The 18,285-nt window shown below is 51.7% G+C and overlaps 1 protein-coding gene across 1 annotated transcript in view; it reads left to right on the top strand.

The window, feature by feature from the left end:
* LOC140402360 (echinoderm microtubule-associated protein-like 1) overlaps positions 1 to 18,285 on the top strand; it is a 119,135-nt gene that overhangs the window by 76,440 nt on the left and 24,410 nt on the right. Inside the window, exons 4-6 of the mRNA XM_072490086.1 lie at positions 11,644 to 11,672; positions 15,008 to 15,137; positions 17,733 to 17,882. Of these exons, the coding sequence (XP_072346187.1) occupies positions 11,644 to 11,672; positions 15,008 to 15,137; positions 17,733 to 17,882 (309 nt within the window). The remainder of the gene's footprint in view (positions 1 to 11,643; positions 11,673 to 15,007; positions 15,138 to 17,732; positions 17,883 to 18,285) is intronic.

The raw sequence follows: 18,285 nt of genomic DNA, 5'->3' as shown, positions 1-18,285 counted from the left end.
CGCAGCTGGCGGCGCGTCAAACGCGCCGGCGCAAGTGGCGGCGATTCTCCGCACCTCGGAGAATCACGCGCCGGCGTCGGGGCGTCGTGGCGCGGTTGCGGCGATTCTCGGAGAATCGCCCCCTATCTATCCGGTACTGTGTGTGCAGAGCAACACCATCGGCCTTTAATTGATGATTTATTTGCTGGGTTTGCTGGGGGCCGGCAGTTCAGTAAAGCGACCTGAGTCAAGCTTATCTCCAGGTAAACGTGGATCCAGATTCGCAACCAGATTTGACAATCGTGACACACCGACGGCTAGGACGAAGTCCAAATGAAACCAAAAACACCACAGGTTGCAGTCAACACGAAACCACAGACGCCTGACACAGAAGTTGACCTGCTCTGAAAGGTCTAACTTATTGTCTATCATGTTTATTAATTGTTCAGACTGTAAACTTTGATTAATGTTATATGGTGTTTCATTGCAGGAACCTATAATGTAAAGGGGGGGTGGGAGGAGGAAGTGTTGTGTATTCATGTTTGTTCCTAGTTGGTTGCTTTAAGAGTCCAATCACGTGACGTATTGATGACGTCGCCGAGGACCCGGGTTCGATCCCGGCCCTGGGTCACTGTCCGTGTGGAGTTTGCACATTCTCCCCGTGTCTGCGTGGGTCTCACCCCCACAACCCAAAAAGATGCGCAGGGCAGGTGGATTGGCCACGCTAAATTGCCCCTTAATTGGAAAAAAATAATTGGGAACTCTAAACCAGGGGCTGTTTAGCACAGGGCTAAATCGCTGGCTTTGAAAGCAGACCACGGCAGGCCAGCAGCACGGTTCAATTCCTGTAACAGCCTCCCCGAACAGGTGCCGGAATGTGGTGACTAGGGGCTTCTCACAGTAACTTCATTTGAAGCCTACAATAAGCGATTTTCATTTCATTTCATTTATAAAAAAAACCCCAAAAAACAAGTATTGATGACATCGTCGGCCATTTTCGCGGGCAAACGGGCAGTAGCCTGTGGAGTAAACACCTTTCCAATAAAGCTCTTGTTTGTTTGTCACCTTCATGGTCTGCAAACCTATCTTTTAAAAATACCACTCCGGCCAGCTCAGGGTGATCAAATTTTCTCCGGAGTCGCTGGCAGTCTAAGGGTTAACAGGGAGGACAACTTGCAAACAAAACTCTGAAGATCACCTCAGGAAGATGCTTTGAAAGTTTAGAAGCAACATTTCCAGTTTGGGGCATGCATACAACATTACCTCCAGGCACTCATTAAATACTTGTGGCTCCGGCTCTATCAGGTGATGTTGGGAAATCCATTTAATGCAATTGGCAGTCACCCAATAGGAAGTGGCATCTCATTGGCCCAGGAGGCTGTGCTGTCTGTGCAAGTTGATTGATCTGGCTCCCTGGATACAACAGCCTGACTGTTGTCCAGAGAAACAGCCTTCGCCCTGAGAACCGCCAGACTTGTAGTTACTGAAAACCTTGACCGTCTCTCCGACTGCCATCGAGATGAGGAAAGCAGCCATGAAGTAGGTTCCTTGTGTCGCCAAGCTTGTTTGCTTTTCAACTTTGGTGAAATAAAAGTTTTTGAAGACTGCAGGATGTGGCTGCTAACCGTCTGTGTGTGTACAACTGTGGTTAACTTGGGTGGTGTATTTTTATGCTCCAATTTTATTACGTTGTCTCCAGGTTCAGTTTGTAGAAACCAGTGTAAAACAGTTACAAGTATGCAAGAGAGGCCTGTCTTTACCTGACAGGTCAAAGGCTGGTTTGCATTTCCCTTGCCAAGTGTATTCCTGGCATTTTTTTCTTCCTTGATACAACTCGGTCTGTATCGAGATCAAAAGCTGTGACATTTTGAGTTAATCTGTTATTCTTTAACCCCACTCCCGCTTGTCTCAGTATTTTGACAGACGACTCTCTCCAGATGGAAGGTTGAGAAATCTGTAATGTTTTAATGTGGCTTGGTTTCCAAAATTAATCTTTTAATATCTTTTTTTTTTGTCTGTGCGATGTTAACGGGCCTGTTTTGTGTGCAGAATGTAAAATGACTTGCTTCCAGACTCTCCGAGTCTAGCCTCTCGCGCCAGCTTTAGTGATCAAACTATTTTAATGCAGAAAAATCGAAGTTCTCCTAGAAACCTGAATGCAACAGATGATGGGCGTGTTTCTCTGGTCACCCTAGCTTCCTGTTTCTTGTTGGCGCCGTTCGGGCAGGGGATTCTATCCTCCTGCCGCTTGTCAATGGGATCTCCTGTTGAAACCACCCCACGCCACTGCGAAATCCGCTGGCGGGGGAGCATTCCCAGCGGGAATATTGAATCCTGACAACTGGAGAATTCAGACCAATATCTGTTATGTTATATGGGCTAAATGTTGAGGCAAATGTTATTGATGATCTGTATGGGGGGTGTGCTGGGTCCTTTCTCAAGCCCGTCTACTATAGGCCTGATTGTAGTTTTTAGTTCCTTCATCTGCTTCAGGAGTACCTTTGCTCCAAGAGCAGGTGAAACGTTGGGAATTTTCTGATGAGTTACTCACCCCATGACTCCCCAAAACCTGTCCACTATCTACAAGGCACAAGTCTGGGGTGTGATGGAATACTCTCCACTTGCCTGGGTGAGCGCAGCTCCAACAACACTCGAGACGCTCGACACCATCCAGGGCAAAGCAGCCCTGCTTGATTGCTCCCCCTTCCACAAACATTTACCACCTCCACCACCGATGCACAGTGGCAGCCGTGTGTACCATCTGCACTGCAGAAACTCACCAAGGCTCCTTTGACAGCACTGTCCAAATCCACCACCTCTACCACCTCCGAGGACAAGGGCAACGGATACCTGGGAACCCCACCGCCTGCAACTTCCCCTCTGAGCCCCGCACCATCCTGACTCGGAAATACATCGGCCGTTCCTTCACTGTCGTCGGGTCAAAAACCAGGAACTCCCTCCCTAACAGCACAGTGGTTGTACCTACACCACGGGGACTGCAGCAGGTTCAAGAAGGCAGCTCACCACCACCTTCTCAAGGGGCAATAAATCTTCGCCTTGCTCCATTCTATGAACAAATTTAAAAAACTTACCATTTGTTTGTGTGATGCAAGCTTTGTCGCCTGCCTGTATGCTAACTCACGCCAAGTTCCCAGATCATTGTCCGCCCTCATTCCCAGTTGGACTCTATGCCTCCATTTAAAAAAAATTCTCATCCTTCTTTTCACGTCCTCCCCCTCTGCAATCTCCTCGAGCTCTGCAAACTGGCTCCTCTAATTCTGCCTTTGGCTTGCCTAACCTTTCAAAGCCACTAACTTCTCCTTTTTAAGACTCAACTCATTTTTTCACCAAGGGCAGGACTGGCTTATTAGGCGGCATTTTGAGATGACATTTTAAGAGCCAACCACATTGCCGTGGGGTCTAGAGTCACGAGTAGGCCAGATCGGGTAAGGACGGCAGATTTCCGGATTGGATTGGATTTGTTTATTGTCACGTGTACCGAGGTACAGTGAAAAGTATTTTTCCCCGAGCAGCTCAACAGATCATTAAGTACACAAAGAACAAAGAAATGTACAGCACAGGAACAGGCCCTTCGGCCCTCCAAGCCCGTGCCGACCATACGGCCCGACGAAACTACAATCTTCTACACTTCCTGGGTCCGTATCCCTCTATTCCCATCCTATTCATATATTTGTCAAGATGCCCCTTAAATCTCCCTATCGTCCCTGCTTCCACTACCTCCTCCGGTAGTGAGTTCCAGGCACCCACTACCCTCTGCGTAAAAAACTTGCCTCGTACATCTACTCTAAACCTTGCCCCTCTCACCTTAAACCTATGCCCCCTAGTAATTGACCCCTCTACCCTGGGGAAAAGCCTCTGACTATCCACTCTGTCTATGCCCCTCATAATTTTGTATACCTCTATCAGGTCGCCCCTCAACCTCCTTCGTTCCAGTGAGAACAAACCGAGTTTATACACGAAAAGAGAAGGAATTAAAAGAAAATACATAATAGGGCAACACAAGGTATACATATTCCTTCCCTAAAGGGGAGACATTAGTGAACAGATGGGGAGGGGGGGTTTACAACAATGGTTTCACTGTCGTCGTTAGACTTTTAATTCCAGATTTTTTTCTCGGTTCAAATTCCATCGTCATCTGTTGTGGGATTCAAACCCGGGTCCCCAGGACATTTCTCTGGGTCACTGGACGATGGTCCAGTGACAAAACCGCCTCCCACGTCTCGCCATTGGCTGCCGATGTCCACGGCGTTTTGCGTGGCTCATGAATCCGCCATGGGGGCTGGCATTTGCCGGGACTGGCAGATCCCGCCGGGAGGAATTGTTGGAAAGCCCAGGCCTTTGGTCACCTGCTCTAATATCGCCTTATGTGGCCTGATGTCAAATTCTGTCTGATTGCGTCCCTGTGAAACATTATGGGACATTTTACTGTTTTGAAGATGTTAGTTTCCTTCTTTTTTAATAGAAACGTACACAGAAAATAGAAGCAGGAGGAGGCCATTCGGCCCTTCCAGCCTGCTCCTCCATTCATTATGATCATGGCTGATCATTAAGTTCAATACCCTGATCCAGCCTTCCCCCGTATCCCTTGATCCCTTTAGCCCCAAGAGCTAGATCTAATTTCTTCTCGAAATTACACAATGTTTTGGCCTCAACTACTTTCTGTGGGAGTGAATTCCACAGACTCACCGCTCCCTGGGTGAAGAAATTTCTCCTCACCTCAGTCCTAAAAGGTTTACCCCTCATCCTCAAACTATGACCCCCTAGTCTGGACTCTTGTTCTCCCCCCCGCCCCCCCAATCATCAGGAACATTATTTCTGAATCCACCCTGTCTAATCCTGTTAGAAAGTTTCTATGAGACCCCCCCCCTCACGATTCTAAACTCTAATCAATATAGTCCTAACTTTAGTCTCTCCTCCTATGACAGTCCCGCCATCCCAGGAATCAGCCTGGTAAACCTTTGCTGTACTCCCACGATAGCAAGAACATCCTTCCTCAGATAAGGACACCAAAACTGCCCACAATACTCCAGGTGTGGCCTCACCAATGCCCGATACAATTGCACCAATTCCTCTACTCCAATCCTCTCGCTATGAAGGGCAACATACTATTTGCCTTCTTTACCGCCTGCTGTATCTGCGCGCTTACTTTCACTGACTGAAGCACGAGGACATCAAGGTCTCGCTGAATATCCGCCTCTCTCAATTTACACCCATTCAAATAACAATCTGCCTTCCTATTTTTGCTACCGAAGTGGATAACCTCACATTTATCCACATTATACTGCATCGGCCGTGCATCTGCCCACTCACTCAGCCTGTCCAAATCCCGCTGAAGAATCTCTGTATCCTCCTCACAGCTCACCCTCCCACCCAACTTTGTATCACCTGCAAATTTGGAGGCGAGACATTTAGTTCCCTCGTCCAAATCAATAATATATAACGTGAACAGTTCTGTTCAGCGAGAGGGCACAATTTTTTTTTTTTTCTAATAAGCAAAGCTTTTTCGCGCAGTGGTTGGTTATGGTCTGGAATGTGCTTCCTGAGTGGTGGAAGCAGGTTCAATCGAAGCGTTCCAGAGGGATTGGGCCTGTTCTCTGAATAGGGAATGTGCAGGGTTCCGAAGAGAGGGTGGGGGAGTGGCCGTGGATGAACCCGTGCAGACACGATGGGCCGAATGCCCTCCTTCTGCACTGTAAACCTTTCAGCGAAATGTGAGCCACACCACCTTTCAAAATGAACAAACAGAAAAAAAACCTCCGCACGGGCACTTTACGTGCCAAACACAGCTTCAGCCTTGTGCAATGAAAGGAGTTTAAAAAAGATATTACCAAATCCTCCTCCTCACTTCCCTAAAAATATGAAACTATTTCTCAATTGATAATGACCAGATTTGTTTTTAAGGTTGAAATTAGGGCCGGCACAGTGGTTAGCACTGTTGCCTCGCAGCGCCAGGGACCCGGGTTCGATTCCGTCCTCGGGTCACTGTCCGTGCGGAGTCTGCACGTTCTCCCCCGTGTCTGCGTGGGTTTCCTCTGGGCGCTCTGGTTTCCTCCCACGGTCCAAAGACGTGCAGGTTAGGTGGATTGGCCGTGCAAAATTGCGCTTAGTGTCCAAAGGTTTAATAATAATCTTAACAAGTAGGCTTACATTAACACTGCAGTGAAGTTACTGTGAAAATCCCCTAGTCGCCACATCCGGCGCCTGTTCGGCTATGCAGAGGGAGAATTCAGAATGTCCAATTGAACAAAAAGCACGTCTTTCGGGACTCGTGGGAGGACATTGGAGCACCCGGAGGAACCCCAGGACGTGCAGACTCTGCACAGTGACCCAACCCGTGACCCTGATGCTGTGAAGCCATAGTGCTAACCACGGTGCTACTGTGCTGCCCACGGTTAGATGGGGTTATGGGGATAGGGTGGAGGATTGGGCCCAGGTGGGGTGTTCTTTCGGAGGGTCGGTGCTGACTCGATAGGCCGAATGGCCTCCTTCTGCGCTGTCGGGATTCTGCACTGTCGGGATTCTATGTTCTAAATGATTCTGAGAAATGTAGAGCGGGTTGTGTGTATACAATGCCCCAAACTGCTTAGACAATGACAAAAAGCAGCAAGGGGGGGGGGGGGGGTCACAGATGTGACTTGAGTTTGACCCTGCTGCCCATGTCCACCTCCCTTCATCCACACCATTCCTGTGCTCGCTGACCTACCGTGGCGCCCACTTAAGGAGACGTTCTCCTTTATTTAAAATTCACATCCTTTCTTTCAGATTGCTCCACATTCTCACCCCCTCCCTGCTCATCTCTGTAATCTCCTGCAGAACCACAATCCTTATGAGAGCTCTGCGTTTCGCTAACTCTGACCTCTGGAGCATCCTTGATTCTAATCGCTTCATGCCTCTAGCGTCGTGACCCCCCAAGCCCTGGTCTCCCAAATACCTTTTAAGACGCTCCTTTAAAACTTGACCAAGCTTCTCACCATCTGCCCTAACATCGCTTCGTGTGTGTGCCTTTTGGAGTTTTGTTCACTCGTGCTTCTCCAGTCCACCTTGGGAATGATTAATTGCATTTAGAATGTTGTGGAATTTTTTTGATAGCGGGAGGGAAGATTTTGGAGCTTAAGGGGGCAAAGTTGCTGAAGGTATCGCCATTAATAATGGAACCGAAAAGCTGCGCTTGGAATTTGGGTTGAATTGGGTCTGACGCCCCTGCGCAATAATGGCTATACGGTGTTGCCACTGAAATGCAGTTCTGCAGTGGTAAAGTACAACGGGTTTGGTGCACGGTGGTGGTTTTGCTGAGGTGGCCTTTCCGGCATCCCGGGAATTAATACCCCTAAAGCCCGGCACTGGGAAGAAGAGGGTCTTCTCCCCGTGCCCTTCTGTGGGGAGTGATGGGGGAGCAGCGATCTGAGCGAAGTTGATGACCACATCCACTGCGAGACACAAGACTTGCGCTGTGGGGACCAGACAAAAAGTCAAGAAAGAGACGCGCGTTTTATAGAGTAGTCTTCATGACCATTAGACATCTTAAAGTGCAGGCGCTCTGCTAAATGTAAGGAAATTGGAAGCCAATTTGTGCACAGTAAGCTCCCACAAATGGCAACGTGATTTACGATCAGATTATCTGTATTGTTGTAGTGATTGTTTGAGGGGTAAATAATGGCCAGGACAGAGGGGCAAACTCTCCCAATTGGTGCAATGGGGTGTCTTACAGAGACTGCATTCTCCGCCGCGCCACATTTCTATTTCACGCTGCCGGCGGGATGTTCCGTCATGCCGGCCGGTCAATGGGGTTTCGCATTGTGGGACAGCTCCACGCCGTCGGGAAACTCCCGGGCTGCTGGCATTACGGAGCATCCCACCGGCGCAGAATCCAGCCCGGGATCTCTGTTTGACGCCTTGTGGAAAGTTGACGGGTGGGATTTTAACGCGAGGAGGACCCGTTTTGAGCACGTTTAGTGGGGTGTTTCTCGGTACCCGCAGCGTCGAGTGACCCTGCGGTCAAACGGGACTGCTTTCCTCGCACCTCGGCGAGGAAGGCCCAGGCAAGGCCGCACTTGCCTCCATTTCCCGCGTTGACGGGCTCAGCACTGGCGTTACTGCTAAACAGCGCCACAGAGAGGTCTCCGAGGCGGGGGTGCGTAAATATAGACCTATTTAGGTGAAGCGAACTGCTGACTTAAATATGAAAAACCGGATCCTGCACAGCCAGGATCCAGATCTCGTTCGATTTCGCGAGGAGTCCCTGGCATCGCGCGAGAAGCCTCTCGTGAGATTTAACGGCCTCGTCGCTTCCCGGATCCAGTGAGACGAGGAGGCTGTTCACTCAGGCCCAACACCTTCAACCGCGCTGCACTCCCTCAGTACTGCACTGGGGAATCCAGCCTCGGGGGTTTTGCGCTCCAGCCTTATATTGGGAGTCGGACGCACACATGAGCAATGTAAAAGTGGCTGCAGCAACTTTTCAAACCAGTACTTCGTCCAAAGTGTGTAGATTAACTTGGAAACATTGGAAGAGGAATTGGCCAACCTGCTCCTCCCGGCCTATCGCGTCGGTCAGTTCGATTTTTGACTGACCTGATTCGCTCCCTTGGTCCAGTGAATGCCCTTTCCTAACTAACAAGAAAAACTAGCGCGTTCCATTTTGAAATTGTTGATTTAACCTTCAACCTTTGCTCCCCCCACAACCCTGCGTTATCAAAAAAATCGTTTATAATTTTGTTTTTAGCACTACTTTGAAAGCTGCAGTCTTGCTCTCTTCAATGTGTAAACGTTGAGGCCTTTAGTTAGAAAACAAAGTTACCAGCCACTCGCGCTGCGCAACTGTAATTACCAGAGTACAGAGAGTTGCTGCCTCCAGGCAAGGGTGAGGTTTGAATTATCTCGGCTCTACTGTACTTCAAAACCAGCACCACAGGGAAGTAAACATCTGCCCCCTGTTCCTTAAAAATAAATGTCGGTGGGTAAATTGGCGGCCTGTATTGTGGGAGATAAATTGGCAGCAACTACATCATAAATATTTCAGTATCTGCTCTCATTACCGGCATAAAAGGTTTATGGGGATGGTTCCAGGAATGGGGATGGGCTGGGAGAATTTGGGGACGATCTCCTTGGAGTGGAGAGGATTTGAGGGGGCCCGGACGCAGTAGGCAGGGAGAGACTGTTCCTATTGGGGAAACCTGTGGACGTCGATATTTGAGGTGATTGGTAAAAGAAAAGGTGACGTGAGGGGAACTTTGTTTTGTTTTTTTGCACAGCAGGTCTTTGGGATCTGGAATTTGGGAGCTTTTACAGTCGAAGGCACGACAACCAAGGGCGGGGTGACCCGAGTTGGAATGCAGACTTGCAACTATTTCCAGTGACTATTCTATGCTCCAACACGGTAGCCCAGTAGGTGAGCACTGTTGCTTCACAGCTCCAGGGTCACAGGTTCGATTCCTGGCTTGGGTCACAGGGTGGAATCCTTCCCCCCCCCCCCCCCCCCCACCCCCCACCCACGCCGGGTGGGAGAATCGCCGGGGCGCCGTGCGTGTCCCACCACGCCGCCTAGACGCCCGCACGCGATTCCTCCCCCCCCCCCCCCCCCACCACCAAACCGGCGGGGCGAGAATCACGGCTGGCCGCTGGGAGAATCGCCGTTTGCAATGGGCGAGCGGCGATTTCTCTGGCCCGGATGGGCCGAGCGGCCTGCCCAATACGGCGGGTTCCCGCCGGCGCCGTCCACACCTGGTCGCTGCCGGCGGGAACAGCGCGGGAATGCTGGGGGGGGGGGGGCGGCCTGTGTGGGGGGGAGGGGGTTTCCTGCACCGGGGGTGGGGGGGGGGGCCTCAAATGGGGTCTGGCCCGCGGACGGTGCCCACCGACCGGCGGCAACGGCCTCTCTCTGAAGGAGGACCTCCTTTCCTCCGCCGCCCCACAAGATCCATCCGACATCTTCTTGCCGGGCGGCCTCGGGGAGGACGGTAAATGACGCGACGCCGCTCCTAGCCCCCCGGGAGTGAGGGGGGGGGGGGGGGGGGGGGGGGGAAAGAATAGGGGTCTGGGAGCAGGCTCCGACGCTGGAGTGAAACACTCCAGTTTTCACTCCGGCGTCGGCACTTGGACTCCCGATGGGAGAATTGTGCCCACTGTCTGTGCGGAGTCAGCACGTTCTCCCCGTGTCTGCGTGGGTTTCCTCCGGGTGCTCCGGTTTCCTCCTACAAGTCCAAAGATGTGCAGGTTAGGTGGATTGGCCGTGCTGAATTGCCCCTTAGTGTACAGAAAGTTTAGGTGGGGTTACAGGGATAGGGTGGAGACGTGGGCTTTAGTAGGGTGCTCTTTGTAAGGCCGGTGCAGACTCGATGGGCGAATGACCTCCTTCCACACTGTAAATTCTATCATCGATGATTTTAAAAGAAAAACAAAATACATCAACTTCTCAATCTCTTAATCACTCATCTTCATTGGCTGTCCCGATAGGAACTAAATATTTAAAAGTTGAATTTCCCTCTTTTTTTTTTGTCTTGTGGGGCTAGCGTTTGAACAGCTACTGGCATTTTACCCCCCCCCCCCCACCCCCCCCCCCCCACACCACCACCTTGCTTGGTTGAGGGGTGAACGTTGGTCAGGAAACCGGGAACAGGCCTCTGCTCCTTGATTTTAAAATCTGCAGGGGAGCCCGAGAAGGGCCGACTTTTAAGCACTAGATTCGTGGCCCCAGCTGCGGAGCCTCCACCCCTCCGTGGGGGGAGCTCCTATTCCACAAGCCCCATGGGGAGATCAATTGGGTCATCCCCGTGGGTCTTGTGAGGGTTATTACATCCCCCATTAAAATGGTGGCCAGTAGGCTCTTGACGTCCAGCCGAGCCTGGTCTTGTTGGTGAGGTGGCACTCCGGACAGCGCAGCTCGCCCTCGGTACTGCACTGGGAGTGTCATTCTGGGCCCTGTGCTCCAGTCTCTGGACTGGGATTCGAATCCACGGTCTTCTGACTCGAAGACGTAACGAGCGTCGAGAGAGCCAATAGCTGACGTCTCTACGAGCACGCACTGCAAGTTCAGGCCTGGGTTGTTGGGGGGGGTTGTCGAGTTGGGAGTAAACCGGAGCACCCGGAGGAAACCCAGGCAGACACGGGGAGAAAGTGCAAACTCCACTCCGACAGTGACCCAAGCCGGGAATCGAACCTTTGACCCAGGTTCTGTGAAGCAGCGGTGCTAACCAAGAAAATATACAGCTGAAATGACATGAAAATCGCTTATTGTCACAAGTAGGCTTCAAATGAAGTAAAAGCCCCTAGTCGCCACATTCCGGCGCCTGTTCTGGGAGGCTGGTACGGGAATTGAACCCGCGCTGCTGGCCTGCCTTGGTCTGCTTTCAAAGCCAGCGATTTAGCCCTGTGCTAAACCAGCGGATGCCACCCTGACAAAAAGTGAGGTAGTGATAGATGTGGCAAAAGTGCGATCAGAATCTGACTTTATGCATCCATGTGAATATGCGAGATTTTAAATATTTGCAGACACAAGTTGGACAAAAATATTTTTGTAAATCCTGCAGGATGTCCTGCTGGAGCGAGCCACATCAAAGGGATTGACTACTGTATTGAAATTAGATGTATTTCTTTGAGCTGGGCGTCTTCCTCTAATTATCATTTTCTATTCTCTCCCTGTTTTAGTAAACAGAAAGATGCCATCTTCAATGCAGGTAGGTGTTGGTTCTGTACCTTCTAATTGGCTCCTTGTGAATGCCGGGGGTGGGGGGGGGGGGGCACAGTGGATTGAGAATAGTCTTCGGCAGGGGCGGGCACTGCTGAGCTGGGGCGATTTGTAACGTGCACCTATTCGCCCAGATTTCTGAATCCAGCAATGTTCAACTCGTAACGAGCAGCAAGTTGAGATCTGGAGTGTGCTATGTGAGCGTAGGAAGGCGAGGAGGCCATTCAGCCCCTCTAGCCTGTGGTGTCATTCAGTTAGATTACCGTCGATGTGTCATCTAACTCAACCCACCTTTACCCGCCCCCCCCCCCCCCCCCCCCCCCCCCCCACACGCCTAACTCTTAATACCTTTGGAACACAAAAATTAGATGAACGATTGATCTGACATTTCCTTGCTGTTTGGGGAATGCAGTTCCAAACTTTCACCATTCTTTGTGCGTCGAAGGGTGCGACCTAACTCTGGTTTCCGTTCTGGGTGGGGGGGGGGCTGATCCCTGCTGCGGGCAAAATGCCAGCTTGGCACAGCCAGCCACCACCCTGGCAGTGCCACCTGAGCACGCGGGCACCCAGATAGCACTGTCAGGATGCCAGGCTGATAGTGCCAAGGTGCCCGGTTGAAAATGTAAATTGCTTATTGTCACAAGTGGGCTTCAAATGAAATTACTGTGAAAAGCCCCTAGTCGCCACATTCCGGCGCCTGTTCGGGGAGACTGGTTGGCACCACCAAGGCCAAGGAGGTGCCACCCTCCCCGGAGGCTGACTATCCGGGCGGGGGCTTCGGATCGCCCGGGAGAGCACTCTCCCCCTTCCCCCTCCCAGGTACCGTTCCGTCTGGTCCTCGCTTGTGGGAGCCAGTACCGAACTGTGCCCGGCTGGGGTCTCCTCGGCGAGGCCGAGTGATCCCCGGGTGGCCCATCGATCGGGCGGCAGCACGGCGAAATGGTTTCTTAAACTCCCTTAGCCGTGCGGGACGAGGCCCCGCCCACAATGCGTGGTTGGATCTGGCGAGGCGAAACGGCCGTCGGCAATCCTGGAGGAGACATCTACCCAGTTCCAGCGGGACGCGGCCGGTAGATCGTGCCCGAAATCTTTCTTCATTTCACTCACTCCTGAAAGGTCTGGCTCTAATTTTTAGACTCTGTCGTCGTCCCCCCCACCCCTGCAGAAAATATTTTCTCCACCTACTCCTCCTGTGTAGTGAAAACCGATTTCATTGCAGTTTCCAACAGGGTAAGCACTTGGCTGGGGAAACATTGGCAGGCCTGAGCGGATCGGAAAGTTCTTTCAAAGAGCTGGCATGGATGTGATGGGCCCAATGGCACTGCTTTAGTACGCCACCCAACGAGTCCGAACCGAGTTGATTCAACAAAAGCTTGGTCAATTGATAAGCATTGGTCAATTGATGTAGATCCTAACGGGGTGTGCACTGTCGGTTCCACACCTGGCTGACTTTATACACATCTCAATCACCAATGTCCTCGGGCTCCCCGCCCCCTCATCGGGTGAGCTCATATTCGCCGAAATCCACGGGGAGACTGATTGCTCCAACCCCGCGGGTCTCTTGCGGGTTTTTACCGCTGCAATCCGTGACGGATTGGAAGTCTATAACTTCGGAACTGTTCATACACATTGTGGGGCGTCATGGTGGTTAGCACTGCTGCCTCTCCGTGCCAGGGACCTGGGTTCAATTGCGGCCCCGGGTCACTGTCCGTGTGGAATCTGCACGTCCGCCCCGTGTCTGCGTGGGTTTCCTCCGGGTGCTCCGGTTTCCTCCCACAGTCCAAAGATGTGCAGGTTAGGTGGATTCGCCGTGATAAATTGCCCATTAGTGTCCAAAAGGTTAGGTGGGGTTACTGGGTTACGGAGATAGGGTCGGGGCGTGGGCTTGGGTAGGGTGCCGTTCCCCAAGGGTTGGTGCAGACCCGATGGGCAGAATGGCCTCCTTCTGCACTATAGAGATTCAATGAACATTGCACTAAACAAGCCTCTGACTAATGGATAATGCATCAATAGGAAGTCCATTAGTAAATGGAATGGATAAATCTTTAGATGTTTCTACCCTGTCGCCAATCCTTTTTCCTCCCGCAATCTTCTATTTAAAAAGAATTCCCCTCGCCATTCTCTTCCTTTATTGATTTTAAAATGGCCACTGAAACAAGCTCCCACCATTAATTCCCCGACCAGCGCGTGCGGCCTCCAGTATTCCAGCCTGTCAAGATTCTTCGGCATTTCAAAAAAGCTTTTATTAAATCCCTTTGCGGCCCAGATCCAGGGATGGCCGATTCCTGTGGTGAGTGACTCCACCTGGAAGGGAGACAATTGATTGCATGAACCATAATTGGCTGAGCCATTGCCAAACTAAATTGCTTCTAACCTTTCCAGGGCACACACTTGCTGAAGAACATTTTATTGTGGAAGCTGAATCGATGGCTGATTATTACATTTACCACTCTAGCTGTAGAAACTCTTTTTGAGTGCTGATTGCATGCTTTCACTCCACTGATCGTCATGACTACGATCGGACCCTATTGGCTTTCAGAGGAGTGCTGGCTGCAACAGAAAGGGGATTTCCAGCCATGTCCCTGGGGTGGAACAGCCCAAAGCTGCACTCAAACTGGACCGCTGAATGCACGCAGACAGCAGAATTGTCTCATTATCTGAGCATCTAATTAATAATAATAATCTTTATTGTCACAAGTAGGCTGACATTAACGCTGCAATGAAGTTACTGTGAAAATCCCCTAGTCGCCACATTCCGGCGCCTGTTCGGGTACACTGAGGGAGAATTCAGAATGTCCAATTCACCCAACAAGCACGTCTTTCGGGACTTGTGGGAGGAAACCGGAGCGCCCGGAGGAAACCCACCCAGACACGGGGAGAACGTGCAGACTCCGCACCGACAGTGACGCAAGCCGGGAATCGAACCCGGGACCCTGGCGCTGTGAAGCAACAGTGCTAACCACCGTGCCGTCCATCCTCCGCTCTGTGCGTGCACACCACGGAATGTTAAAGTTTAAAACAACAATAAGGGCAGTGTTGCCTTTGCACAATGCGACACTCCCCAAGTGCTCGCAGCCAATTAACTCAGTGGAGCCAACCCTCGTAAATTTGACAAGAGCCACAATATTCTTAGCATTGGAGATCATTTCCGTTTACATCGCTGGCTTGACATGAAACACATTCGCAAAAGTGCTTCGGGGGGGCGGGGGGCGGGGAGAATGCTGGGGTTAAGGGGGTTGACAAACCGGAGCGGAATCGTTGGGATCGCTCTCGGGACACTGCCGCTGTCTCATCCTCTTGCATTTCTGTCCTGTTGCCTTACAGAGGAGGGCTACGTGAAGATGTTCCTGCGGGGCCGCCCCGTCACCATGTATGTGCCGCAGGCCTTGACCGGAATGTACAAGATACAGGCCAGCACGGAACAGCCGACCCACAAGCTGAAGATGGAGTGGGTGTATCCTCCCTATTCTCAAAGCTACGACAAATTCACTTTGAGAATATTTTTTGATGTGTCCAATATACAGGGTGGACCGGGTATTTACAGATTTTTGACCCCAAGCCCATTCCCTCACTCACCCACCCCGACCCCAATCTGGCCGCTCACTGAGCCTTTAGCAGCAGCACACGAAAGGCTCCGCTTGGCGATCCGGCCCTCGCTGTTGCCTCTTCCGATGCCCACCTCGAGAAAGTCTCTGAGCTCTCAAAACTGCCCACCGGTGCAACGACGGGGCTGTTTATTCGAGAAGGAGGTCGGGCGAGATCTTACGGCGGGGCACGCCACCGGGATTTCCCTGTCCCGTCGTGGGTTTCCCCGGCCCGGGGGCGGGGGGTGGGGGAATTCAATGGGAAATCCCGTTGAAAAGTGGCAGGACCAGAGCGTCACGCCAGGTGGGGGGAGGGCAGAGAATCTTCCCCCGTAGCTTCCACAGGCCACCTGATCGATTGATTTTGTTGCGAATCCTCATCTGTTTTTTTTTTTTTTGTTGCAGTGCAAGTGTTTCCCCCGTAGTGTAGTCAGAAAATAGGCGATGAGCAAGTGTGTGTGTGTGTGTGTGTGTGTACGCAAGTGTGTGTGTGTGTGTACGCAAGTGTGTGTGTGTGTACGCAAGTGTGTGTGTGTGTACGCAAGTGTGTGTGTGTGTACGCAAGTGTGTGTGTGTGTACGCAAGTGTGCGTGTGTACGCAAGTGTGTGTGTGTACGCCCACTTGTGTGTACTGACCTAATACGGAATTGAAGAACTGACAGAAGCTTGGAGATCAGGATTAAAGTCTTATTCGAAGATTTGTAAGCATAAATACACTTGACTTTATTCGAACCCTTTTCCATTAGTAATGTCGGCCATTACCAAATCGAATATAAAAACGAATTACTGCAGATCCCGGCCGGAATTATCCGGGCAGTTCCCTGTTCCCGCCGGCAGCACCATCCCGCCCGTGGGTTTCCCGGGAGCGTAGGGTGGCTGGAATGGCAATTCCCAGCGCCGGCAGCAGAGTGCCTTGCCGCCTCCCGTTGCCGAGAGACACGCGGCTGGGAGGCCGGAGAATCCAGCCCCTGGAATCCCGGCGTCCTCCGTTGTCTGCTCGAAGGCAGGTCCCCGGTGATTATTTGCTCTGCCTTTACAACGGGTTGGGGGCAGAGGCCTCTTCCACCCCCCACCCCACCTCTTTCCCCCCCCCCCCCCCCCCCCCCCCCCCCAGCTGGAGTGAGGAGCCAAACCTGTCGCTGTAGGCCTCAATCTGATCCCCGCACTCGCTGTCTGGCCAGCTGAGGTAAGAACACTCAGCAGTTTCGAGATTACCCGTGGAGAGGAACCGAGTTAATGACTGGAACAGATGAAAGGTTCATGAGCAGCACGGCAGCATTGTGGATAGCACAATTGCTTCACAGCTCCAGGGTCCCAGGTTCGATTCCGGCTTGGGTCACTGTCTGTGCGGAGTCTGCACATCCTCCCCGTGTGTGCGTGGGTTTCCTCCGGGTGCTCCGGTTTCCTCCCACAGTCCAAAGATGTGCAGGTTAGGTGGATTGGCCATGATAAATTGCCCTTTGTGTCCAAAATTGCCCTTAGTGTTGGGTGGGGTTACTGGTTATGGGGATCGGGTGGAGGTGTTGACCTTGGGTAGGGTGCTCTTTCCAAGAGCCGGTGCAGTCTCGATGGGCCGAATGGCCTCCTTCTGCACTGTAAATTCTATGTTAATGTCATCCACCAGAAACGTGAACGTGATGATCAAAATCCCTGTTTTGCAATGGATGTTTGGGATCGTCAGATATTTAACATCTGAAAAGGGAGCAGAAGTGGACCACTCGGCCCCTCGAGCCTCGTCCGCCATTTAATAAGATGATGGCGGGTTCCACATATCCCATCTAGCCCTCGATAACCTTTGATCTCCTTGCCTGACGAGAATCTATCGACCTCTGCCTTCAGAAATATTCCGGCCTCCAGCGCCCTCCGAGGCAGAGAGTTCCAAAACTCCACAATCCTCTTGAGAGAACAACATCTCCTCCGTGACCTAAAAGGACGTTTCCTAATTTTAAAACCGCTCCCCCTAGTCCTGGACTCTTCCCCCCCCCCCCCCCCCCCCCCCCCACCCCCACCCCCACACAAGAGGACGCATCATTTCCTCATCCACCTTATCGAGGCCCGTTCAGGATCTCATAGACTTCAATCAATTCGCTCTTCTAAACTCCAGTGAAAACGGGTGGGGTCTGCCCACCCTTTCCTCCTCGACAACCCACTGATTCCAGGCAGCAATCCGGTAAACCCTCCTCTGAATCGGCCCCAACGCATTTACACCCTTCCTTATCGGAGACCAAAACTGCGCAATGCATTTGTGATGTGGTCTTGCCAATGATGTTCCGTTTCACTCCCAGTAAGATATTTCATGAGGGATCACTTGCTGTTCCTCCACAATAACTTTTCAAAATGTAAATTTTTTTAACGTTAAATGCCACTGGTTTGATTTGACCAGGTCTGACCCGCTAATGATTCTAGTGCCCTTGGCGCTCTGGTTTTCAGTCCTCTCGTCTAGATGCCTTAATCAATCCCTCCAGCTATGGTTATCGGGGGCGTGACTGCCGCGCCAACCTCTTTCTCCTGCCGACGGGCGAGATTGTTTACTTCATAGCGTCGGTCGTCGTGCTGTACAACGTCGAGGAACAGCTCCAACGGCACTATCTCGGGCACAATGACGACGTGAAATGGTGAGTAACGCGCCCGTCTCCAGACGGGAGCCCCGGCGGTGTCGCCTGCGGGAGGTGTTCGGCAGAGCAAGGGTTAACGTGGGACCTGGGGGGGACAGTAGCCGCCACAGTGAGGTGTCGGGAATGACAGGACCGCACAGGCGGAGTTGCATGGAGAGCTCCGGCAGGACGTTAGCTCCTGACCTGGGCTATACTTTGGACGTAGGCATATCGTTACGTGTTACCAATTAACGTGCCCGTAGAAGCCTCTGTAGCTCTTTGTGAGACCTGTTAAACCAACCCTGACAACTGGCCGTCGCTAGGGTTACCAACTCTGACTGAAGCTATTTGGGAGATTTGACGTAATGTATAATTGCGCTGTTCAAACGATTCACTAATATCCCTATTTTAAGACCAATCAAAT

The sequence above is a fragment of the Scyliorhinus torazame genome, chromosome 25 (assembly GCF_047496885.1).
Source record: "Scyliorhinus torazame isolate Kashiwa2021f chromosome 25, sScyTor2.1, whole genome shotgun sequence".
Taxonomy (NCBI): domain Eukaryota; kingdom Metazoa; phylum Chordata; class Chondrichthyes; order Carcharhiniformes; family Scyliorhinidae; genus Scyliorhinus; species Scyliorhinus torazame.
Note: the sequence above shows the minus strand (reverse complement) of the source record. Positions and strands in the feature narration are given on the sequence as shown.